This window comes from Xiphias gladius, chromosome 19, assembly GCF_016859285.1.
Source record: "Xiphias gladius isolate SHS-SW01 ecotype Sanya breed wild chromosome 19, ASM1685928v1, whole genome shotgun sequence".
Taxonomy (NCBI): domain Eukaryota; kingdom Metazoa; phylum Chordata; class Actinopteri; order Istiophoriformes; family Xiphiidae; genus Xiphias; species Xiphias gladius.
The window spans coordinates 21,417,252-21,445,082 of record NC_053418.1 but is presented as its reverse complement, the minus strand read 5'-3'; the positions used below and the strand labels follow the sequence as shown (position 1 = coordinate 21,445,082).

General features: G+C 39.8%; 1 protein-coding gene across 1 annotated transcript in view; it reads right to left on the bottom strand.

Annotated features, from left to right (window-relative positions):
- Positions 1-23,126, bottom strand: part of pbx3b (pre-B-cell leukemia homeobox 3b) — a 56,147-nt gene extending 33,021 nt beyond the window's left edge. Inside the window, exons 1-2 of the mRNA XM_040155767.1 lie at positions 22,915-23,126; positions 22,183-22,256 (exon numbers count right to left, since the gene is read on the bottom strand). Coding sequence (XP_040011701.1) covers positions 22,183-22,256; positions 22,915-23,111 — 271 coding nt within the window. The 5' untranslated portion in view covers positions 23,112-23,126. The remainder of the gene's footprint in view (positions 1-22,182; positions 22,257-22,914) is intronic.
- Positions 23,127-27,831: the final 4,705 nt, after the last annotated feature.

Sequence of the window (27,831 nt, the reverse complement as noted above, 5' to 3'; positions counted from 1 at the left end):
TGGACACCAAATGTCATCTTTCTTTTACATCATTATTGCTAGGGGGCAAAGACAGCAGGGGTCAGTTCTGCACCCCTTTTTCGTGCACATTTCATGTACTAAAGTCCTCCTCTCAAACACAAGACCAGACCACTAAGCCACTGCAGCCCCCTCCTCTCCTCTCTTTCCGGCAGCCTGCTTGCCCCTTTTTTTACCCCAGCTGTCAGATCATAGTAGTGAATTAGCATTCTAACAGATACGCCTTAACCCGGGGATGAATTAGCACGCAGGAGTAACTAATGACCTCCCTGCTGAAAGTGGACCTTATAGTCGATGGCACAGCTGATCAATATCACCGCTTCAGCTCAGGTTACTCTCTCTTCTCTCTTTTTAGTTTTCACTGAAATCCTTTCACTGCCTTAGAAAAAATATTAAAGACAGTTGAATACAATATTAAACCAGATTATCATAGAAGTCACACGTGTTAATGTTTATTTGAATAAAATACAAGAAGAAAACTCATCAATGCACCTGAATGGTGACCACTGAACACAAAGCACATTGGTCAATAATGTCTCATTGTTACATATTCATTATGATGGAGAACATAAACAAGACAAATTCCTGTGTTAATGTAAGCAACGTTACCTGATTGCATCAATCACTGAATACAGCGATTGTGTTCTTGTTCTGTGTTGACAAGATGTTGCAAGAGCTGACTAATCAATCATCTTATTAAATCTGATGATTCTAATTGTTTTTGATGAGTGTGGCACTGATGCAAAGGTTAAGACTGTTTTGTTATATTGAAAGCTGGCTGGTTGATTTAATGCATTTTAAATTTGTCACGTAAAAGTGTGACACTGATGAAGCAGGACTGGACCTTCTTACTAGAACACTTACCAATTACTTCTTTCTGAATTAGCTAACTTTACATAATTGCACGTTTCTACCTAAGAGAGAGGAGCCAATGACAGCATATAATGCAAAAACATGAAAGGAAGTGGCTGTCAATTATCTTTTTTAAGTCTTTTTGAAAACAAATGCAGAGATAAAATATGTTGAGTTTTGAAATGGATGCGACATGCAGTTTCGAACGAGCTTTGATCAGCTTTTTTGATGGGTTAATGTGTCAGCGGAGGCACAGCAATCAAGCCACAATAAGTCTCAGAGGAGTGTGGGAAAGAGAGGGGTTAATGTGGTCCTACGGCTGAGAAAATAAATTACTCTAAATATGTAAGTGGACGTTGGAATGGGCCCTGAAAGAGCAGCGTGGGTTTGGGTAAACCAACAGTCTGTCTGCAGTAATTTATAGACAGCTATGATAAATACTATTTGTCCATGACAGTCACATGAAATAATAAACCATGGCTGGCTATAAACATTACTAAATCCTGACACTATTGATTTATAATGTCTAACAGTGACATCAAACCAAACAACTGACAGAAACAATGCCAGGGCTTTAGGAGCAGTTTGTCAACTATTAATTCTGTCAAAGGGGGTTTCGCTCTAAGCTGAGCGAGCTTGTCTAGCTGTTGTCAATCCCTTCCCTGGAAAAGACTGCAGCACGTCCGCGGGTAAGGGCCCAAGGCACTGCTCCGTTAGCCCTAATTACCCCCATCCCTGCTTTGGCGACGACAAGACCAGCCTCTATTTAAAATGCATGTTAATTATGCAAATTATTAATTGGGCTGGTGCTTGAGGATTTGTATTTATGCCCGGATTAGAGTTAATAACTGTATCAAGCTACGTTTTAAGCCTGACCTATGACAAGTAATGCTGAGGTGCTGAAAGGGATATTTTCCAATACATTACCCTCTCTACTCTTCAGGTCTATTCCCCATTTCAGGAGGCTGAATAAATGACACACAGATTCTCCAACCTCGCAACAAGACCCAGACAGTTTAGATCTACACTGTGTAATGTATAATATCAAACACTGCTGCACCAGCAGTTTAGATTTGCTGGTTACTAGTATGCACACATAGGCACACAGAAGCAGACACATAAACACACACACACACGCAGTCACATAAAGAGTGGAGGGTCTTATTTCATGGCAATCCAGGACTAGCTGTCAGGCTAATTGCACACGCCTGTGATGGGGACCACACATGCTCTGTCACCACCTGCCATGGAGAAGAGTCAACAACAGTCTGCACTCTGGTCATTCAGTTACCAGCAAGTTCAAGCAGAGCAAATCCAAATCTCTTGTACTTCATTCTAGTCATAAAATCCTTTCACATAACATGCACAGCGGCCTTACTTGTTTATAGAGATATCATTAGTTAATAACGTGATGGGCAATCAGCAAAAACAGTTGACTTAAGAAAAAGTTGCAGCGTGCCACACACCACCTTAATGCACCCATCTTCAGTTTCTCCTTTTATGTGCAAATGTCTCATGAAATTGTGACTGTATGTATGAATGAGGAGCTGCCACATAATACCCAAGAGGTATGAAAGGAATATCAACTGCCAAAACCTTGGCATTAGAAGACCAGATAAACACTTCATCCATCATTGTGTTCTCTCTTTTTAAGGTGGCTTCCTTTTTTTGCAGGTCAAGACATGATGTACCTATCAACATTTTACACTGCGATTTAAAAACAGAAAATGGTCGGTGAGTAAAAGACTAGCATTACACTGTTAACAGTTTTAAGTTAGAGATTACCCCTTGATATGAAAGACTACAAGTGAAATTTTGTCTTATTGTCACATACTGTAGGTATATGTAACCATAAGGTTAGTTGGTTGTATTGAGCCTAAAATGTTCCCTAAATTCTATGCTTACTAGACTTGTACTTTTCACAATTTTGACATTAGCTATAGCCTTTTATATGATAAAACGCTACAAGTGAAATTTTGTCTTCTTGTCACATACTGTGGGTAAATGTCACCATTTGCATCAGGATAGCTAGTTGTATTAAACCTAAAATATATCCAAACATCATTGTCTTTGTAGCAGTGTCTGCTAGAAAGCTAAATTAACTAGCTTACTAAAAATAGAACATCTCATTTTCATCCACTCTGTTTGAGAGTCTTCAACCCTGGTGTGTTTTTTCAGAAATTGAGACTCACTTTATGATTAAACAACAAACAGACTGTAGAGGGTGTAGACCCCACTGTCAGCCAGTCAGCAGTCTTTCCACTTCTTGCCATGACTGAGATGGTTAAGGGCGCATTAAGCTGTTTTGCTCAATGGTCCTTGACCAATATAAAGAAGTACTGAGATAGCATGTTCTGATTTATGCCCTGTGAAAACATTATGAATGCATGCAAGCACATGCACGAACACCAATACATGCAGTAGTTGAAAAATAAGTAAATGGGAAAAAATAGATAGATAGATAGATAGATAGATAGATAGATACATAGATAGATAGATAGATAGATAGTCTTTCCATATATTTTCAACAGAACCTTTTGTTTGTTTGATCTAAATTACAGCTTGATTAAAGTCTAACAGAGGGCTACAGTAAATCCTGTGTGAATGTTTGCTGCAGTTACTCTAAGATGGGAAATATTGATCAGTATGATTTCCCTGGGTACTAGGGAGCTGTAGAGGAAGAGTGAGGAACATTATTTAAGGGACATGGAGCCTAAGCTGAAAAAAAAAAGTGACGTTATGGTCTATGCTTTGAAACATTACTTCGTCGGAGTGGCCTTTGATGGTAAGGCGAAAGGGTAGTTCATCATTGTCTGCAAGAGAACCAGGGGTGGTTGTCTTGTGTTGATTTTACATTATTAATTTGAGGCACACAAGGTCATTGGGGCTGATATAGTCATGAGAACCAGTTGTTATCTTAACACAGCTGTCGGGCTGAATCTGCATTGACTGATTATGCCATTGATTGGTAACACTGTGAGAAGGGAGCCTTTAGGATAATGCTCTGAATTCAGAGCCTTTTCAACACCATGATTGCATGTCGGTTACAAAAACATCACCTCAAAACAGGCCTTATTATTTGTATTTTACGGTCTCCGCTGTGTTAACTAGCACCGCAGCACCCAGAGTATTGTATAAGCATGTCTCAGACACCTTCAATCTGCTGTAAGTAAATCAAATGTAAATGTCAAACTGTTGCAAACACATGCTAATGCAGGAAAAACCTCATATGTGAGGGTGGGGGGGTGGGAGGTAGGGGCAGAAACTAAATAGAAAATAAACATCACAAAAACTGTGAAATCTTAAACAAAGGGGGTTGAATCCTGAGCAGCTGGCATGGAATGAATTCTTCTGGAGAGGGAATGCCAGTTTCAGAGCGCCCCGAGCATCGATTTGGAGCCAAGGCAGTAAACAGCTTTTATCAGCAATAATGATGGCATAATCCCAGCTAAAGAGGAAAGTAGCATATGGTGCAAAGCTTACAACTGCAATCCCAACAAAGTAGGGGGGATTTTCATTACTTTGTCCACTTGAAAGACACTCTGCCAATTCATTTTTTTTTTCTCCTTCCAAGATCATAGTCTACACAGTGAAATTCAAATAACTGGTTTAATATACAGACATTTTTTTCATCTGTTGACTCCAGTATGATTTATTGAGCAATGCTGTTACAAACATAAAATTGTACTGTGGACGGTATAATTATATGTACACATTAGAGTACATATAAGCTTTAAAAGGTGACAACAATTGTCTTAAAAGCTCGCAAGAAGTCACTGTGACTCTGAATTACAATCCTGCATATATAGTATGAATGAAGTATGGATATAGAAAGTCATCCCACAGCAGCAAATTTCAAATGACCTTCAGACAATGCATACATATAGCAGCCACCTAGATTGAAGTCAAACAATGTCTTTATTTCAGTTGTCAGTTTTATCGTATCCTCCTTCATTAAACCTATCAAGTTTTCAAGTTTTCCTTTTGATCAGACAACCAAGGCCAGAAGACAGCTCTTTTCCAGGAACAGTGTAACACTGCCAAGTAGCACTCTAGTCTGGCTTCAACCTCTGTCATTGATTTTCCTCCAAGCTGCGACCATTCATTGTTTGTGACATTCTCCTGTCGGCTCTTTAACACCCTTCAACCAAATCAATTTCATATTTTTGTCAATGCCTTGCAACTGGATGAGCAAGATGGGAAGGGACGTCACATGATTTAGGATGTCGATTTTCTGGCAACTGTTTTATCTGCAGTTTTTACAAGACTTAGAAAGCTCAAACGGTGGGTTTATTTAAAGACATATAATGGGGGAGAACCAAAATAAGATGGCATGTATTATTATTGTAGAGCTGAAACTATTAGTTATTAATCAATAAGTTGATTGACAGAAAATTAAAAGGCAACTATTTTAGTAGTGGATCAATCATTTTACTAATTTTTTTAAGCATGAATGTCAAACATTACCGTGCTCTAGTTTGTAAACAGTGAGGGTTTGCTTCTCCTATAGCTTAGTTAACTGAATATTTTTGGAGTTTGGACAGTTTAAGTCCCTCTATCATTTATAAGCATTATATAAACATTTAATAAATGTTTATGAAACACTACAATGTGGTTGTAAGCAGATATAATTGTTACAAGTGTTTATTAATGTACAGTATTTGTCAACAATTATAACTTCTCCCATGACGACATATTCCGTATCATTGCCGCTGTGTTTTACTATACCGTCATTCATTATCTATTTATAACCAGCCCCAGCTTATGGGTGCCCACAGGAGGAGTTGTAGTTGATAACAAATACATTAATAAACACTTAGTGCTGCTTACAGCTACAGTATGGTTACCATCATTCAATGTTTATTTACTGCTTATGAACACAAAATACAGAGATGCCAAGCGTTACCATGTGAATTGTTAATGGGTTTTTTTTTTTCACAATTTGCTGATATTTACAGTTATTTGAGAAACTTATTGGCATTAATGGATAATGGGGAAAATTATAGCACTGCATTATTGTCTAAAACCCCAACCTCCAAACAAATATCTGTAGAATTTAACTCTGCAATCATCAAAGCTCAGAGGAACATTATTAATGTCCGTTATTTGTTAACAGTTACCATACATATTATGGCTTATTAATGTATTTATTGTATCTGAATCATTCATTTTTATTTTCAGATTCAAGTTAACATATAATACCAAAGATATCAACAGTTTGACGAGAAAACCTGACAACTGCATCTGTTATCTGTTATAAAACGGTTTTATTGATGATGATGGCAATGTTGCTGTTGGTGTTTTCGTTAATTTGTTGGTTTTAAGCCTTAAATAGCAATTTATAAGCAGCAGCAATAGTCATGAACATGTCAAAAGGAAACCAAACAGCAAACCATGTCTTTCCTCAACTCTAACAAATGACTAAATTTATTCTTTGCCTCTTCATAAGCTTAGCAGACCATATGGCTTTGCCCTCTATTATACTCTCAATATCACACACTAACAATGACAACAATAATAGCGTAAGTGACCTTGACTTCCTGTCTGGACTCTAAGAATAATATTTGATAGCAATATTAAGTGCAACAATAATGAGATGAATATTCCCCATTTAGTGTAGACAGCTTTAGGACAAATTCTGAAGGGAGAGCTGCCTGCTGCAGCTACATGCTGGTCACTCTTAGTTGTCAAGGCTGATTTATTGCCTCCTAGCTGTTCAATTTCACATTTTGTCCTCGTCATATCCCCGACTCATGATCATTCTGCACTGACCCTTGTAGGGCAGGCAGGGAATATTGATAAAACAATTATCTGCTTGCCGTTCATTTGATTTTCCATTTCAATTACGGATTGGAGGAGGCAAAAAGAAAAGATTGCGGCATTGATTTTTTTTTTTTCTACCTTACAACAGGAAGGAGGTAGGGTTTGATGGGATGCTTTGGTGACATGGAATAGGGGAAGTAGAAGTGCTCAGTAGCTTTAGGCCCTATTCTTCTCTTTTGCTGTTGTAAAGGCTTTGCTTTATGGACCGTTTGTGCATTAGCTATGATTTAGCATGGCCAACTAATAGTATTTTAAAAATGTGTAAAATGACACACAGACTCTGCATCACTCTTTTATATGCTATGCCAGACACATGCATCGCATTTGACTAAAGGTTATCTGACTGATTATTGATTTTGACGATTCAAATGTGGTGAGTGTAATAGGCTGGGCTTTTCTCCATGGGGGACCAGCATGTTCACGCTGCTGCTGACCTGAGGTAAACACTGTATGTGCCTTGCACTCTGGAGGCCAAAGGACCCAAAGGTCATAGCAGTTTGTCAGCGACACCATTCCACTCTCTCCCCCTTTCTGATGATCTGCCACTGTCTATTTGTCACTCTAAAATGACAACAGAGTGGCATCATACTTGTTTTTCCTACAGCACTGACACAATGCTCTACCACCTCTACATTGTGCAATATTGTACTGTAATGGAAAGCACAATGTGAGGACAATTTGAAGGCATATTTTAGACAATTGCCGCTGTAGCAGATTACAATAAACCAAACAGAAAATACAGTAAAATGTTCAACTGGTGGAAAGTGCATGTTAAATGTTGAGTTTCTTTAGAGCAAGCCATGTCAAATGAATCCATTACCACATAAAGTAAATAGATTCTTCTGTGAATGATTTGGAACATTGGTAATGGGTAAAGACCTAATGGGAATCCTGGTAAAATAGCCTTTGGGGAGCCTGGGAAAATCTGCCTCAGTGAAGTGGCCGGCTCTTGGCCAGAACCCTGTGTAGAGGGGATGGGGAGAGGGGAGGTGTAGACTTCACAGAGATGACAGAAAGCGAGAGAGCGAGAGCGAGAAAGACAGACAGAGAACGGGTAAGAGAGAGAAAGAGAGAGAAAGAGGGAGAATGAGTGTGAGAGAGGGAAAGAGAGAGAACGCACTCTCAAGGAATCTCCACCCCCGGATGATGTTAAGTTCCACTGTTGAGCATAATCGCGTAAAAATGCTGAAGACTTGAAAGGGCTGATGATAATGCTATTGCTGTCCAGTGATCCAGCACGGTCACAGGCAGCAGCAGCAAGGCACAGTGCTGTACTACTTCCTATATCGCAGTCTGCTCCAGCGCACACGGCGGCTCCCAGGGGATTTCACATGGCTGACCTTAAATAAGTTTGGCTTTGATCAAAGTTTAACGTTAGCACGACTGGTCTGCTTGCTACAGATCAGGGGATCAGGGAGATGAGACCTGGGCTAGGAGGTCCTGGCAAAGACTTCTTCCCAAAGCTCCAGTGCACCCTTCCAACACTGGATTATGTGGGGCAATTAAGGTAATGAACTGGCTAACGTAACAGCGCATAATGATCCTTTTTATCCTTGTTCTCTAAGGTGCCTGTTGTAGTTTCTCTGACACATCTTTCTCTGTTTCACTTAAAAACAAAATACATTTTGTATCCTGATGGTTGGTATTCTCTAATAAAGGAAATGATATCACAGGTAATCCGAGACAAAAGAAAACCACAGCTTCACATATCTGTGAGCAAAACAGACAGTTTTCAGCAGCAAAGTAGAACAGTGGAGCTCTTGTTCATGGTTTAGCCAGAAAATGTGAACAGGCTTGGTTGAAGAAGTAGAGAAAGAGCGCAAAAGCACCTGTATGGACGTGCATTTGCCTGCGCTGGTGCACATGCAAGTGAGCAAGCAGGCCTCACGTCTATCTGTGTGGCAGTGAAAGCCTGCATTCCAGTTCCCCCAATAAACCTCCCACCCCATCAGTGCGCGACTTGTCTGCCTGCTCCCTTTTCATTTGAACACATTTTCTAGCCAAAAATTTCACTTCAATCTCACCTCATCTCTCCATACTACATTAACCCCTGGCAATTGCCTTCCAAATGACCCCATTAAGCTGTAATTGCCTCAGCAGGCCTGCTCCCTCGCTTGTAATTCTGTGCAGCGAACCCACCAGACGTTCCCCCGGCATTGTTTCATGTTCTGGCTCCCATCAGCCAGTTCAGACGCTGACCCTCCCCCCCCACTACTCCCCACCTCCTCTCTGTCGTGGCCGGAGCTGTTGGTGATCACCAGTAGCAGTGCCACTGGCAGACTCTCCTCGTCTCCACAGTGAGCACACACAGGAGGCGCCGTGCCCTCACTTCCTCCTCAGCAGCCACACTTGCTGTCAATTACACAAGCCCATACATTAACTACAAGAGGCCCTAAATAAAATAAACCCCGACCTGGCTTTTTATTATGTCATTCCCTGATATTCCTTTCATAAATACAGTATATGCACGGTGCAGTATTCTGTGTAATGTTCGATAAAGAGCAGCACCAAAACAAAATATTTGCTTCTGGCGTGCAGAATTTCACTTCACGTGTCAATTGCAGAATTAATTGTGGCATAATATTTGTATGTTAAACCATAATTTCTCTCTTCGGTTGTCATTAGGATGCTGTTGGGTGCAGAGAGTACAGCCGTTGATGACAACCCCCCCGCACAAATTCACCTTTTCTGTTCCCACTGGGGAACTGATGTCAAGACCGCTCAACTTTTTGACGAAGGCCTCCGTGGATAACTAACGCTTAAATGCGGATAGGTGGAGAAAGTGATCCTGACAGTGATGTATTGCAACTAGTTGCTGGTGTCAAAAAGAAGATGCTCTGCCAGCCATTGGTGTGCATGCACTGTGTATATGCATGCATGCACATGTCTGTGCCCCTGCGTGATTGTCGGGACGCGTGTCCCTCTGCACATCATGTATCTGTATATTCATACGCGTGTGCTCGCAGACATTTGATGTGTGTGCACATGTGACTGTTCATGATGCCTCTAAGCCCTTACATGTGACCTGGTATGGGGGGGGACTCAGACTAATAATCCGTTCACCACTCCCTCCATCTCAAGCAACATATCCTCCCTGCCACCCATAACAGATTGGTTAGCTCATAAAGGCTCACCGCTACCACGGACTCACACACTGCCACTGATTTCTTCACAGCTTATACTGTGATCACCTTCACACCATCTCCTAACATATATATTTTTATTCATTTAAAAAAGCTCTTTAGGAATGGAACAACATATCGACAAAATACAGTTACAGTCATTTCCCCTTTTAATACTGCAGCGATTTACTGTGATTTGAAATGTGGTTTCTAAATTAATTCCTAGCCTGAGATACACAAGCTTTCTCTGAAAACACAAACCTTCAGAAATGCTTTAGATCATATCGTTCTCTTGTTGCCCGTTTATTTAAATTCATTCTGTTTCCTAAGCAAATGTTCCCAGGAATATCAAGGTGTTTTTGTTGCAAAGCTCTAACTGATCCAGGGGGATTTGCTTCCAACAGCCTGTCTCTCCCTCGCCTTTCAACACAAAACTCTGTGCTCCAATCAAAATGAACCACCAGGGACCCCCCCCCCCTTCCCTCCCCCCTGAGCTACGCCTGCTCCGAGTGCTGTGATAGCAGCCTCTCTGCCATTGATCGCAGAGTTTAGCACAGAGCATGCATGCCACAGTTAGCAGAAAACAAAGACCTCTCTCCCTTTAATAGTGGCGCACACCGTTAATGCAGCTAACGTCTTCTGTTTCCCGCTGCCCTGAAGAATGAATGAAAGAAAGCAGATAGCAATTAAAAAGGTTAATAACTATGGTCCACGTCTAGTCACAACTCATCTTTTTCACACAAATCTTTTTACCTCATAAACAGATTGATATCTTTTGAGGGGGGCACATTCACTTGCCACAAGTGATAAAAACATGCATTCATGTCTTACTTGTAATTGTGTTCCACGCTGCAAATCTAATAGTAGACACTGAATTCAAAAAGGAAACACAGCTTTATTGATCCACCTAACACAGACCAGGAGGATCTCATGAATTAGGAATGAGATAAATCACCATTAACCCCAGAGAACCCAGCTTGTGGTCGACCACTGACATACCGCACCGCACTCTTTTTTTTTTCCTAATAATCGGGATAATACTTCCTGGCAAAGTATAAATATAACTCTTCAATGAATACAGCATGTGTCTGTTTATTTAATCAAGGGCTGATTTACTTGTGACAGAGAATAAATTCTTCTATTTTCTGTGAGCCTCTATAAAATTGCCATCATTTTTAATTAATTCTTAATTAAAATATATTACACCACAGCTTCTACCCATCTCTCTTGATATTCTAACATAATCAATTCAGAACCATTTACATATCATTAATTAAAAGCTTTCCTCTCTCATCCTTAAAATCATAATGAGGGCCGATTCCTCATTAGTAACCTATAAGGGAGAAAATAACAATACAGTAGAGAATGGATGGCGCATTCCACAGTGAGTCCTTTGTCTCAGAGTTTCTAAAAAGCATTTTTTTAATGCTTCTCAATTGGATTTAAGAATTACTGAGTCAATTTTGTAGACTCAATGAAAATAAGTGAAGCAACACAGGCTCTCTCAGTATTTATTTGTGCCTCCATGCTACTTAGATCAGTAAAACAAAGTCAATCAGTGTCATCAGGCGGGTTGATTTTGCACTAAATTCTATTTAAACGGCAAAAAACTAAAAAAAGAGAATTGATTTTACAGATTGTTTTAGCTTTGTTAACAGTGCAATGTACAGGCAAAAGTTATAAATGCAAAGTTGTGTATTTAAAAAAAAATATAAATCTTAAAAATCTTCATATTCTACATATGTGCATATTGTGCATTTGATTGAGTTCTATAAACAGTAAACCTGTAAATATTGATGCTGGACTAGATTAAATAAATGTCCCTACCTCGGACTTTGTTTACAATGAGCCTGCCGACAAAAAAAAAAAATTTGGCAATTTTCTCTGAGTATAGAACAATACTGCATGAATATAAAAGCCAGTTCAGTACTTGTTGATATGCCATCAGACTGCATAATTCAATTTAACTATAAATTTTAAGTGCATCTACACAAACAATAGCCTAAGATCATTTATTATCCAGACTTTAAAAAAGCCAGCACGTGCATGCTATCTTTCCATCGCAAACCGTCTCTTAAAGAAGAGTAATAATATCAAGTAATGATAGGTATTGTTATGCCGAGGATCGGGCATATCCTGATTTTTATCGCCCGTCTCTCACAGGTGCTCCGGCGTTACTTGTCAGGACTGCATGTCTGGGTCTTCCACATGTCAGATAAAAATCACTGCACTTGGTGTTACGGCAGTCTGACAGCAATTTATTTGAATGTTTTGTCACACTGGTGTTGGTGCATTTTGTGTGGGCTGCTCACTGGAATGGCAACAGCTCGTAGCTTTCTGACGTGTTTGCGCACACACACACACACACACACACACACACACACACACACGTATACACACACACACACACACACACACACACACACACCTATGCAGTCTCTAACACACACATACACATACACACACACACACACACACACACACACACACACACACACACACAAACGGTCTGCCACAAAATCTCAGATGCATACTTCATGTGCTGCATGTCTATTTTGAATAATTTCGAATAATAAACCTCTGTATGTAAAAAAAAAAAAAGGTAGAGTGTTGGTAAACTGAATGTGTTTATTAATATTTCACATCCAATACAGCAGACATATATATATATATGTATATATATATATGTATATATATATATATATATATAGATATATATATATATCTATATATATACATATTATATATATTAGCATTTACACGTCCATGACCATACACACCACTTTGTATGAGCCCAAAATAAAATGTCCCACCAGCAAACAGCAAACAAGTTATACTAAGGTGAATCCACAAATGCAGCCATGAAAAATTATAGTCTGTGTTTTAGACTATAATGTTTTATTTTTTATATTTTTACTTTTCAACTAAATAACATCTAAGTAAATAACACACTTGATTCAGTTACACGTTAAGCAGAAACCTCACTGCAATCTTGTGATTCTCTGAACTGACATGGAATATTGAGTAAGTTAATGAAATCCTCTCAAAGACAGGAACTCTATTTTTACACCATGATAATTAAAGTACGACACAGTTATAATTTACAGCCCTCGCTTAATTGCATAGGAAAAGTAAAATGGGAGAGGTCTATGAGAGGAGATTAAATGTGTGTATGTGTGTGTACGTGCATGCGAGTGCGTGTGTGTGTGCGTGTGCGTGTGCGTGTATGTGCGTGTGTGTATGCGCCTCCTCACTCAAGTGAAGAGTGAATGTAAAAGACCTTCCTGTGCATCTAAACAACAGGGTTGTATCTTTTAGCATCATGGAACATATCAAAGATTAGGTAATGAAATATGTACTGTCCTATTTTTCTGCTACCAGGCCCTTTGACAAATCAAGTACAATCCAAAATCTCTATAAATCACTATTAAAGACAAGTATATCATCACCAGTGCATATATCTTCCCCAGCCTGACCTGTAGACTAATGAGAAAAGGCTCAGACTATCTTGTCTGATTAATTAATTCAAAATGTCGGCTGTTATTCAAATGTGAGGCTGGTGTTATTTGAATAACACTTGACAGCGACGCCTGAAGAAATAATTTCTGGTTTGTGAGGCTGCTGCGGCATTACTGATGATGGCTCATGGAAATGTTAGAAGCCTAAGAGTATTTTTTTCCCTCTTCGCCAGTCCTCTCGCTTTCCCTCCTTCACCTTCTCAGTCATGATAGCTCCAAGAAGTATTTCATTACTCCCCCCCACCCCTTTACAATTATGGCTCTTACTGTTTTTTTCCACTGTCTGTCCTTTCTCAGTGTTTGTATTCCCTCCCACAGCCAGCCCAGATCTACAGGGCAGCGCTTTGGCTCTGCAAGAGACATGCTGGCAAAGAGGAAGGTCATGGTTTTTACAACTGCAGCTCCCCAATGCTGACAGCCTGTGCTGCCAAAGTGACACACTCTGTTTGGCTTTCCCACGTTCATAGTGCTCCACGGCACTTCGTCTTTATCACAGAGCACACACACACACAAACACACACGTTTAATCAGCCTCAGAGCTGCATTTCCTGTCAATGAGCAACGAAATGATCCTACGTGGAGACATAATCACAAAATATCGCAACAGACAGAAGCGGAAATTATCCTATTCCATGGTGCATTTTTCCTTTTTCTTTCTTTGTTTCTTTCTTTCTTTTTATTTGCAAAACCCAGTGGGTTGGGGGTAAGGAAAATTGGCAATGGAGAAAGAAAACCATGAACGTACGTGCTAGGGCCTAGGGGCAGTGCACACCCCTCTATCGCTTCCCTCATCAAGCATGGATTCTAATCAGGGCTGGGGAGATATAAGACACTCAGTCATTAAATAAATTAACTCTGCCACTCCATGCTCTCCTTCAGCACCCGCCAGAGGCCCACCGTGCTCTGCATACTTACAGAGGTTCCAAGCATCACGCACCTCACCTTGATGCCACAGCCTAGCAGGTCTTCCCATACACACACACACACACACACCCAGGTTAAGAACTAATCTTGAATATTTAGAGAATGAGAATAACCTCACCTCCGGTCCCTCAACAACTCATGTTCACACTCACTAGGGAAAGCTTTTACATAATTTTAATAAAAGACCGGGAGCAACCCTAGGGACATTTTAGGGATGTCCCACAATTTTGCATATAAAAAAAATCTGTACAGACCAATGCTGATTCACAGGGTCTGTGTGAAAGCGTAGACACGAGTTTTTTGAGGATCTGTGCAGTATGCTGCCATTCATCAAGGGGAAGCAAGTGCAGTGACGAACAGTAAGAGAGCTCAGTGTCGGCTCGGATCACTGACACAAACAATCAAAGCTGACACAGTCTTCGTATAGCACCTGCCACTCCGGCAACACAAATAGATCAATATGAGGGGAACTCATTCACCGTTTAAAACTCATATCCTTGCACCGACATCATCTTCCAGGGCATGATGTAAAAAGTGCATGCTTAATACATATCAATCACTCTGACAGAGGAAATGCTTATTTGAGGAGCCAATGTGAGGCAAATACACCGTGTCAGCAGAATGTCCGTTGTCAAAACTTGCCATTTGAATTTTCAACCGCATTGTGCAGAGACAAATGTCCTTAGAAATCCCTTACATTGCAATTTATATCATTTTAATGTGTGCTTTAATTCTCCATTACTTAGAGAGGAAGTACCTGGGAGGCTGGAAACACATTAGAGAAAGTAAGATATGAACAGAAGGGTCTGGGGATCTCTCTAGCAGACACAATTAAATATTCATGTGTCTCCTCCTAGGACACAACAGATACAGATCATTATCATGGCAACAGCACACCACCATTTTGTTCACACGTTTGGCTCTGAATCAATGAGTGTGTATAAAATTCCATATGAAAAGAAGACACCATCAGAACATCCGTTATTAACTCCATTATTGAAATGAGAGGTGCTTCTTTTTTAGTACAAATTATCACTTCAAATGATCCTGCGCACGTTATTAAAAACATATCTGTAATTATCAGTTATCAGTCAGACATTTAATTATTATAGTTAAAATTCCAGGCAGTGGGTGAATCTCTTTGCAAAGGTATACAGGTAAGTGTCTCTTTGAGCTACATGCCATGGGACAGTACACTGGCTCACAATGTTAGTGAATCATTCCAAAATTCATCACAAGCACTCAGTCCTTTCCTGCCTCCTGCTTGAGGAAAAAGCAAGAGAGGAATAGCAGTAATGTACTCTGGTTGACCTCCCCTTTCTAAAGAGAGGAGAAACCAGCCTTTTTTTTTTTTATGCTTTTCAATCCCCATCAAAGAGGAGCAAAAGGAGGGACAGCATTCCCCTGCTCGCCGTCATTAATCATAGCTTTCTGGGAGCAAGCGCATATTAATTTCTGTCATCCCAAACATCATTTGGTATTGTTATGCCACGGCTTAGTCCTCATTCACCAGCAGACGCCGGCCGTTCCTCCTGGTTTGAGGGAAGACAGGAACTGTGTGGCTGTGTTTCAGAGCAAGAGGCCTTTATCCCTGGGGCTCTGACACCAATTAAGCCATTTCACTGAGAGACGAAAACAGGGCCCGCCGTTTCACTGTAACATGAGCCAGCACCTAGCTGCTGGCCCTTCGCCATCTTTCCATTACTCCAGACACAAAAATTAACTTCAAGGACTTAAGAAAATAAAGAGATAGTATGCTTAGTGAATGGTCATACTGACTCCTGACAAAATTACAAAAAAAGGAATTTCAGGTTCAATTTCAGGTGGTAGTCTAGTTTCTCTGTCATTAGCTCCAGTAACACAATTATTTAAATGTGATATTTATGTGATAGTATTATGCCACAACTGATAAGAAAAATGCTCAGTCTGCACTTCCTTTTACATCTCTTTTTCCCCATAGTTGTCTTTTGGCAGGCAGCAGAGTGGAGCTTGTCTTAGGGCTAAAGCAGAATAATGCAAGGTTTGTTATGAATTAAATATTAGAAATCTTAACACAGCAGCCAATAAGAATTATTTGCCTTATTAAAGCAGCAGAAGACGCTGATTAAAATTTCATTGCATTGCAGTCTTTTTCCCATTTCTGCCTTCAATATATCATTCTAATGTATGAAACATGTGGAACAATGGCATATGGAACAATGGGAAGAGGGGCCTCATTTTCAAGCTTGCAAATAAGGAAAAGAGCTGAGATTTCTTTTTTTCTGTTTTTGGAAAAAAATCTTGTGTAAAGAAAAGAGAGGTGACAAAAATGTAGCATTCTATCTTTATCAAGCAACAAGCTACAGACTGCCGAAGTGTCAAAATTTTACAAGTGAGATTTAAAATGTGTGCATTTACTGACTTCTACTTCTAATTCCTCCATATCTACAGAAATCCTTCACCTGTAGGTGTAATACCTCCTCACATACACACACACACACACACACTCAGTCTAAAATACAGGCATTTAACTGCCTACAAAATTTTTAAGTGACAGTTTGTCTTTCAAAAAGATTAAATAAAGAAATGGTTACTTGAGCAAAAGCAAAAATAGTGACAAAAGCCAGATTGTTTTCAGTGTCTGGCACTCACAAATGATAGGTCATTTAGTTGTCCACATGTAATGTGTACAGAGTAAATGAACATCACGGTGTCTTTTGTCCCATGAGGAAAACTCTTCCCTGAAACACTAGAGCTAATGAAATAGAGACCTATAAATAGCAGAGTCATTACTGAGGGAGAGGACTTGCTTTGCACCAGTCTTTCACTGTAACCCTTTTTACACTAGTAACTAGCTCTATGGAGTTACATAGACTCGGCCATCCATTGACACGGTAATGAACGTCATGACACAGGAGAGTCAGGGAGAAGTTCATGTTAAAAGAAAAATCTCTTTTTTTTTTTTATCTGTTAATAAATAGAGAAAAATAAATAAATAGAGATGAAAGCTGAAACCATTAGCAAAATACGCTCTAATTCAAAACATTCATAAGCACATTAGAAGCCAATTATTTTTTTGCAAGTGTGTGTTTCATTAACGCAGGTTCTCAGCTTTTTTGGTACCAAAAATTACTAAGGAAGCCAAATTTAGCTTTTTAGTATTTTTGCCTGATAAAATAGAAAAAGTAAAATATTGAAAGTGCTTGTTTTTTGCATTAACTTTATTTAAAGCAGTAAAAACTCCATTATGCAACTCCTAAAAAAAGAAAAATTTGGTTTAACTATGTGTGCCAGGTCAAAGGTCTTTTACAGTTATGACAACAACACAGCCCCAGGGGTGCTTTTTTTTTTTATTATTTTAATCCTTGTTAAGTCATGCTGACAAGACAACAAACTGTATCATTCATATCTCTATTCAACATTTCAGGTATCCTTTGAACTAGCTTCTCCCTGTCTGCTTCAGGTTTATATTTTTACATACAGCAACAAACAGATGCCACAAAAAGAAAAAAGGGCAATGCAAGTGTCTCCAACAGCCACGTTCCTACTGCTGTAAACTAATTTCAATCAATCCTTCCTTTTTGCATCCAAAGCAGCCTCTGCTGGCTGCCACCGCCTGAAGATAACTATTTCACCACCTCTGTCATGCCTAATTAACAACTCAGATGTACAATTCAGAAATTTCGCAATTAACCTACTAAAATATTGTTGGAGGATGCTAATTGTTATGCCAGTTGCCATAAAGACTCATTTGCATAACGTATGTGCAAAAAACAATTATGAGCTGTTGATCGCGCAGGAGCCCGCAGAAAACGCTTGGAGCGATGGAGGGGGAGCGAGGGAGACATGTGCAAGATGGGTGCTCGTGTGTGCAGATGGAGGGACAGCACTGAATGATCGTAGAAGAAAACGGATTTGAGGAGCCGTACGTGCAGATACCAGGCAGCCCCGGTGCAGTGGCATCTACCTCCACAGCACAACAGCATTAACCCTTCTAACAAAAATGATTATATACACTCTTTGTTTTTCCCCTTTCCTGTTTGTCTGGCTCTCTTTCTTCTCATCTTTGCTGATGGGGAAACGGAGGGTATTTGGGAGCTACTTAGATAATAACCGCATCTTCCCCGGTGCCCCTCGTGCTTTAGAGAAGGAAGCAGTAGTGGCCCTGCCATTGAGCCAGTGAGGGACCCAGCTGTGCGCGAGCCATTCGGCACAACACTATCTAGTCACTGCAGCCGCATCACTGGGGCTCTTTGAGACAAAAAGCAGCCAAAGTCAATTGTCTCTCCTGCTGAATAGCTTTCTGCTCTCTGTCATGCATTTACTGGAGCTTTTTCAGCACAAAGAAAACCCATAAGGTAGAAAAATATAGTCAAATAAAATATATTCTTGTTTTCTGGCTTATGAGAAGGACTCTTTTATTTTGGCTGCAGCTGCTATAATAATAACAATAATAATAATTATAATATAAATAATAATAATAAGAAATTGGTATTAATAATAATAACCCAATTGGAATGAGAAGGCTCATTAACTTTGTCAGGGAACATTGAAATTAATGTTCCCTGTAGATTTCAGAAATGCTTACCTCCTCAGTCCTAACTCTATTTACTCCAGGTAATGCTTTTAGTCAGCCTTGAATGTGGTTAATTACAGGCTCATCCTGAACTGTATTTAGTTAACACAGTCTTTCCTAGCTGAACATTACATATAACATAGGCGAACCTATAAACAAAGATGAAAGCATGTTGAACGGTTTTCCGAAGCCAAATCAAATATGTGCAACACAACGCCGACATTGGCTCAGACTGTGAGTGTAGTCCCTCCCTAATCCACTGCTTTAAACACTGGATCGGAGCATTTATCAGCCTGAATCTGCCACACTCTCTCCCTCCCTCCCCTACCTCTCCAGACCCCCCGTTACTGAACCTGATGAGTCAAAGGTCAGGAAAACAACAAGTCAATACGCAGCCAAAAGAAGCGCCATGCAGCTGAGAGAGCTGTGGAGAGGTCTAAGCCTCTCTGTGGCACTCCGTGATTTAGCCTGTAATAGTTTTCTGTAATCTCTTTCTATTGATTAAACCTCACTTCAAAGAGGAGTCCTGCTACAGAACCTCTCTTTTCCTGGTCAGAAATACCATATGGAGGTAATCTTTCACCTTTGTTATTCTTGCCGCTCCCGCTGCTGCTGCTGCTGTGAGCCCTTCTTCCAAGCATGAGCGCAAGACAAGGGAGTAGCCAGCAGGAAAAAACGAACCCAGCACAGAGGAATAACTGCAAATCTCATCTGAATCACAGGCAATTCTCACTCAATGAGTTCATTGTCTTCTTATGCAGCCTACAGGTAAAAAGATACCACGTGAACGTGTCCTTTGTCCTGAGACAGTTAGAGGCCTGAGAGAATAAAACATTTTAACTGACATTTTTTATGTATGCACCGAAAGAAAATCATTACACACTGTAGGACAAAGAAGACCACTTGCCAACCCAATCTCACATTTAGTTTATCTAAATGCAAAACCATGAAAATCTGGGGAAAAAAACCCTCCTGCTAAAAACACTCAATTTAGTGACAGGCAAATGACTTCATGCTGCCATTTAATCTCATTTCTTGCATAATGCTCTCTAATTAGCATATCAAAGTGAATTAATACTTCGAGGGCATTAGCAATGCAGAAATATGCTGTAGCTCTATAATAACAGTAAGAAGAGTGCCAGAAACTTCTAAACACCCTGAAAAGTCTTCAAAATATCTTGGCAGTGCTAGCAAATGCACTCCTTTACCTCTCCTCTACAAAAAACTACTAAAATCAAGATTAAGATCATTCTCACCACTTTGATTTTGTCTCTGCTCTTATCACAAAATAATACTTTTAACATAAACACATCCAAAGCTTTGAAGCCAAACCTTAGACTCGGTATTCATCTGCGCACTAGACAATAAGTCCTGATAACATGATACATGTGCGCAGTAATTACACCGATGATTCTTGGACTGCTTTCAGATTTATTATTAAAAGTCATTTTCAGCCAACAGTGGATCCCATGGCTAAAAGACAGCAGCCCCTGTGCCATCTGAACAGACATGAAAGGGCCAAGGAAGCCCTGTGAACGGTGCTACAGGAGCCAGTGAAAGGCTCACTGTGTGCTGGAAAAACAGACCAGTCAGCAAGGCCACCAGACCAGCTGAGCTCTGTCAATGGCTAAGAGGGGGAGGCTGTGACTCTAAACCACAGGTTAACCATGCACACATACACACACACACACACACACACACACACGCACGCACGCACGCACACACACACAAACACACGCACACACACATGCTTGTTGTCCCTCTTCTCTCTCTGTCTCATCTCTCTTTCACAAAAACTTATTTCCAGGCACTTGCACTCTTTCAAACATGAACACATATTGATTTTTAAAATATTTTTTTTCATTGGAACAGGATCTTAATATAACTTAAGATTGAAAATAAAATCACTTATCTGATCATTTTTTTCACTGAGGTTCAACAGATGCAGCAATGCTTCTGTACTGGAAACCCCTTCACATTAAATCAGTGATCGCATACAAAATAAAAGCTGGAATCTTGTGAGATGTGTGATCTACATCCTCGGTTTTTCTATCTCTTTCACTGTCTAAGCTCAACAGGCACAAAAACACGGTAGCTCTGCACAGTCTAGCAGAGCACCTAAGCTAGGCTGTGGACCCTCTGCCTGCCCCTGTGGACACCACCTGCATTGGGGAAGTTCATAAACTTTTATGATCTCCCCGAAGCCAATTTCCTCATAAACTGCACAAAGGTCACAAATCTGACAAGGCTTCAGGTCTGCTAAATTACACTAAACCCACAGCATTATTTTCTTCTACTATTCTTATTTTTTTCTTTGACTGAGAAATGTACATATCACTTGGAAAATAAACAGTGATGTACAATAGTTTGAATATTTGAAGCATCTGTTCAATAGTTTCAAGAACAAAACAATGACCTAATATAAGGCATAATAAACATGGTCTGTACAAAGCTGTTATCACTAAAAATCAATTATGTCCTCACTAAAGAATTTAAAGGGATGCAGTTTATTATATACCCCGTAAACATTATCGGAAAGTGTAGAATCAGCAATCTGTCTGCACAAAGGTGACTTAAAAAAAAAAAAAAAATATACATATATTATAGCAAAGTTTGAGCTATAAGAAAAATTATAAGACATGAAAACATCAGCTAGAATTTCAGCTGTCTCTCGTATATATGTTTATATGTGCGCATACACACAGCCAGTTTTCTACTCTGGTCACAGAAATCTGCAGACTCGATGCTTATAGAGACCTACTGCTCAATATGCCAGAAAAGTTATTGTTTTTTTCAAAGTTTTGTTTTGTTTTTTTCAAAAAATTTTCTAAAAGCTGATTCTAGTATTTTCATTGTACCGGGATCAACTGCCCACATTTGTAGGAAAGGAGTCTGCATGCAACTGCAGTACAATTACTGACTGAGAGTGTAGTTGCCTTCATAATGTTGAAAACGTGGAAATTGTTGGAAGGTTATAAAGCATGAATTCTGTGTGATCTCAGCTATGTAGAGCATATGCCACGGGATTTCCCCATCCTGTTCAGTGCCAGGGTAGTGACGGTGGAAGCTGGAGTGTACATTGTGTTTAAATCCAAGCAACCAGGGCTGGAAAAGATGAAACACGAGCATCTTCAGTGAGGAGGGGGGGGGCAATCTACCTCTGCTGCCACAACAGCACCGTTTTCTTTGTGGCACAATGACATATTTAAAAAAGTGGTTGATTAATTTGGGCAGAGGTCCCCTGGTAACCTGGATGCAGGCTGCCATCCGATCACTGGGATCAATGTCTGTGTGCTATTGTATTGAGGCTCCAATGCTATTTTTATTTAAAATGATTTTAAAGCATTTTTGTTTTACACAAAAATCTTACCTGTCTTTTCTTTGATTTCACAGAGAACGCTGAAGAGTGCTGGTTTCATTCTGTGACAGTTCAGTCCATGTTTCCTGTTTCAGTATAAGACAAGATAAAATACTGAAATAAGTTCACTGATAAATCACGTTAGACATTAACAAGTAAATTGATTTTTTTAAGATATTAAGTTTAGTTGTCCCTATGTCATGACTTGCAATGTTCCAACACACAAGTCTCTCAGTTTGCTATAAGACAGAATAGTATTTGCACAAAGTCAAAAAAGAATGTATCTGTTTTTTTAATTAGATTAATAGGCTATTAATACTCCATTAGAAATAAAATCCCTACTGACAATTGATTTATAGAATGAGCTTACTGGCATTAATTTTCTTTTTTCAGCACCAGTTAACCTATAGTTCTGCAGATGTATGAACATTTACTATAGGACGTGTGTGCACATAAACTTTTTGAACACGACCTCTCTCAGTTTCACGCTGGCTTACAGGCAGCTCCTAGATAAAACAGCTGTTGTTCCCTCAGTGACAACTTTCTCGTGTGTTAAACCTTGGTGAGGCAATAAATACACCTCAATGTAAGATTACCATTAAAGCCACTCCATTCTATTGTTATGCACGGGGGAGTTAAATTAAGCGGGCCACAACTCAATAATGATGCGTTCAGCGTTTTGGGGATTTTTTTTTTTTTTTTGGGGGGGGGGGCGAACTTAATAAAACATATAAATCAACCAACTTTGCTTGCGCTTCGTCCAGACTCTGATCAGTTATGGTCATTATTTGATGGAGAATGTCACCAATGTCTTGTTTTCTTCCGTCTCCGTCCGTCCCATCGTGTCCATGTGGAGGCGGCAGTGCCATGCCTCCTTGCACCGAGTGGCCAGCCAGACTGACACCGCCGATCGACTGCATGATCCGGGCTTGATCGTCCATAGTAGCCGCTAAAGAGTCTGTGCACTGAGCCACACAAATTGAAAAACTCATATACGAAATCGGCTACAACATGTGCCGCAGACTGGAGGGATGCACAGCTGTGGGGTTCTTCGGCGATTTAGCGATATGTTTTCTTGTTTGTTTGTTTTTTGTTGTTGTTGTTTGTTTGTTTTTTTCAATGAAGACTAGCTGTGATGTTTTAGCGTGAATCTTGTGTCCAAGTTCTCGCTGTCCTCCGGCTTTTTTTACGCGCGGTCCAAAGTGCCAAAAAGCGTGCCTGTGTTTGTAGAAAAATGCATAAATCTTTCTTTCTTCTTCTTAAAACTTCTTTGTCAAAACTGAAGGTCCATCGTATCCCGCACGAATCCTCATGCCTATCTGTCTTTTCTCTGGGATTTGACGGGTGGTACGGACACAAACGCTCCTTGGTGATCTCTCATTTATTAGCGCTCTTCATGGGATTCCCGTCGCATTTCCTCTCCAAAATGTCCAAATCCTCCTCGTGAAGCACCGGCAACAAAAATATCCAATGTGGAAACGTGTAAACAAATCAAAAAAAAAAAAAAAAAAAAAAATCTTAGCCTTGCAGGTGTTGCCAACTATAAATGTGCAGAAATGACTCCCGCGACAACTGACAGTATTTTTTTTTTTTTTTTTTAAAAACACTACACAATCTGGTGCATTAGGTGTCCAAATGTGACTATAAAAAAATATGAAATGTACAAAAAGTTGGGAGATTTCTGTTTAGAAAAAAAGCAACAGCGAGAAGAAATTAATTAGGATACAACGCTGTATAAAGGCGATGCGCAAAAAATATCTTGCCCTGCTGAAATTTATGAGCTCCAGCCTCTGCCTGTGTGTGTTTTATGTTGTTTGATGGCAGCGGTAGTGAGCGATTGACAGCGTGCCAATGCCACTCACTCAGTGCAGACGTGTCAGAGCAGGGAAACGGGGCTAGAAAAAAAAAAAGAAGAAGAAGAAAAAAAAAATACAAAATACGAAATGAAAATGCACGCTCCGCCCTGCAGAGGAGGGGTCTATATTCTTGTCACTTCTCGCCTGAACACCGAAAAACAAAATGTTAAGAGCTAGTACTTAGGATGGTGATTATAATGATGAAAGCACGGCAGGGTCCCCTCTCTCTTTCTTGCAGCAGCCGCGGCAGCAGGGTATCCTCGTTTCCTCACGCGTGCACGTGCAGCTATGTGCATATTCTCGAGCAATGATAGAGATTTAGCCCTGCAATAACACAGGCAAATACATAATGAGAGTTTTTATACAGTTTGATGTAGAACTGCACAGTCCCTTGTAAGCCTTGGTTCAAGCCAGGCGAGCAGTAGACATGTTTATATTATTGGAAAGTCACGCTCCTCGACCAATCCCAGGCGAGAATAACGAAGACTGACGATCCGTGTGTCCTATTACTGGCAGATGCATGATGGCGAAAGCCCACCCACTCCATCCCTCCATCTTCGCACTGCTGGTACAAAAGGATGGAAACTTCTGATTGGCCGTTGCTACGAGTGACATCCATTGCACAAGCAGGCGGCGCTGCTCTGTGCTCCTCCGCAGTTGCTATGGCAGCAGACAAGTTGTTGAGCTGGATGCAAGGCAGCGAATGTACTGTGCAACTCTACAATAAGCATCTCGATCGTGGATTTGGAGAGAAAAGGGGGGAAAAACAGGGGTTTGCCTTCATTTTATGGGTATTTCATGGTAACCGTGCAGGAACAAAGAGTGTTGGGTCTTAGAGGCAGGTTGCATTTTCCTACATTGGAGTGTCATGGAAAGAAAGCATGTCTTTTAAGGGAGGACCCGTGCAATAGAAAGCCTTGATGGTGAACTTTTGACAGATGGGTTTTGTTTGTTTGGGTCTGATGATGACCATGGCATTAAGTCACAAAGTCAACATCAGCGACAAGTCGGATTCTTTTTGCACAGTGCTGTTTGCTCACATAAGATATTATGTTCTCCAGCAGCCAAAATAACCATTATGGATGATTATAGTACACAAAATGTATTTAACACGCAAGGGTGTATTGTTTTCACTTTGAAAGGCACCGTGTAGAATTCCTGGTGATCAGTGCTTACAGATTTTTAACGCGATTAAAAATACCATCAGCAAAGACAAACCGTCGTCATCGGGTGTTGGGCATCACTGGCAGCTCGAAAACACAAAGGGAGCTTAAAAAAAATTTGATAGGACTGTGAAATTAGTCGAAGACATCTGAAAAAATACTTGCAACACTTTATGTTTATCCTTTTCAAGAAAATTAATAAGTAAAAAGAAAAAAACTATTGCAGGATGACAAGTAGTGCATCATCTTTGTGTCAGGGAGCTCCGGATTTTATGGAAGGTGTGGGTTTAAATTTGATAAATACCAAAAACATCTCTGATAGGGAAGCTCTTGGTTTTAATTGTTTTGGGTAATTATTACAAGGTATACAGTGTTTTGACAGTGATGTTACACAATGCCTTTAGACTTTAACTCACTTTTCTGGGTAAAGATCAAACGGACAAAATGTCCATTTGCGAGACACGCAGTTAATAATAAAATTAAATTTTCATTCATTTCTATTAAATGTCACTATTTGTTAGTCATTAGTACAAACTCTTAAGAATACGGAGTTAAGTGTACCCATTAAAATAATATGTTCTTATCGGTCAGTGCAAAGTGGCGGATAGATCATAGACTACCTGGTGCTCGGAAGTGAATCATTGTCATGAGTCAGAACTGAGAGACCGGCTTTTTCTTCAGGAAAGGAAGCGACTTTTACCTAAAGAAGTTCAACTGAAGTCACGATACAGTGAGTCATTACTTCAAATTACTGTGTGCAGCTTTTGGTTATCTAACTAGACAATGAATAGAATCACCCTGCTGTTACTTGTCTGCTTTTTCAATTTGCAGTCCAGGAACTGAGGATGAGTCAAAAGGTATCCCGGAATAAATGATAGATAACATTTATTTCGGTACATTTAATTCAATATAGGACTATATGCAAATAAATGAATAGATTTTGTTTTACTCATAAAAACATCTCTTCATTGTACATTACAATTTAAGTATTCAGTTATTCATCATAAGGCAACTTGAGGAAATCACTAATGTAGAAATATCTTCAAGTTTCCATGTTTGCATGTGTTAAATTCTTAAGTTAGAAATCTTGATATCACAAGATTTCAATATGTGGAAAAACATATAGATTGTCCTTAGTGGTCTGTGTGGTTGTGCTCATTCATTTGACCTTGAAGCATCGGAGCAACACACTCTTGAGTTTAGTGAATGGGAGTCCCAGGACTACTGCATTTATCATTGAAATACTGAGCTGTCAAGTCACACTACATACCTGTCAGGAAGGGCTCAAAGGTACAGCTCCGGCTCCTCTCCTCTGTTGCAGTGCATGATTCTTCATTGCATTGCATAGCAGGCCTATTCACCGTCGTTTTCAGCCATATGTCAACATAATTCATTTCCGTATGTGACAGCTCCTTACAGTAAGACACTGTGGTGCTACTAGTTCACAAAACCATGTTTACACAACCAAGGGGTTGAGCTATCCACTGTTTTCTGCACACTTCATTTTTAAAATCATACTGCTGTACAAAAAAAAAAAAAAAAAAGTCCTAAAAATGCTGCAGGTCAGATTCTTTGAAGAGAAATCATTTACATGTAATTTGACAAGTTATCTCCACATGTACTGTACATTAGGTTAAATAAAATGACAGTATTTTTACAAATGAGCTAACCAAGGCATAGAAATAAGCACCTATGAGTGTAGAGACAACACTTTGTCATCATGCTTCTCATTGTGACATCTGAAAAGACCCACAGGTGCTGTAGAAAGTGACTGTGTTGTCATATTTCATTTAGGCATCCTTCTGCAAAGCTGTAATTGCCTAATTAGCTTGTTAATTAGGAGATTAGCATTTACTGATAGAGTGGCTTGCTCTGTTGTGATGAGAGTAATACAGATTAAGTGAGAAGTTATGGGTGCATGATTTCACAATTTTGCTGTCCACAAAGGGGTCACAAATCATGAAAAGATTTGTGAAATTGCTGCTTGTATTACATCTGAAGATGATGCTCGTCTTTTCTCTAAGCTTCCTGGAATCAGATTTGGTTTGGAAGACGGTGAAAGAATGCTGTAGCCTGCTGACGGTAGCCTGTCACACGGCAGCGAGATACCTTCTGGTCTGAATGTCGCCTGTATGATCCCCTGTTGCTCGGGGAGATTGGAGGAAATGACCGAGCAGACGGTGCCAGAGACATTACTAACCCAATTATGAACAGTCTTTCATTTGGTTTGGATACTTTATTCTTATTTATTTCCTGGTATTTGTCGCTGGTATGCACGCACTTTGTCTTCATTACGGTTACACACGCGAAAGCCCGAGAGGTAGCATGAACATGAGTTGATTCTGCTCCTTGGTTTCGTGTAGTAAAGTAATATTCAAACCAATGGTGCCTTTGAAAATTCTGATGTATGGGTCAGGGCTGATATTCAGATGTTCCAAATATCAGGTGTTGTGTACTGCAGACCGTGGTGGAAGAAGCATTCTGATCCTTAATTTAAGAAAAAGTAGCAATGCCTGATTGTAAAAAACACTTCATTACAGGTACAATTCTTGCATTCAGGACTATTATCAGGAAATGTACATAAAGTATCCAGAGTAAAAGTACTCATTATGCATCAGAATGGCAAAATTATTATATATTAC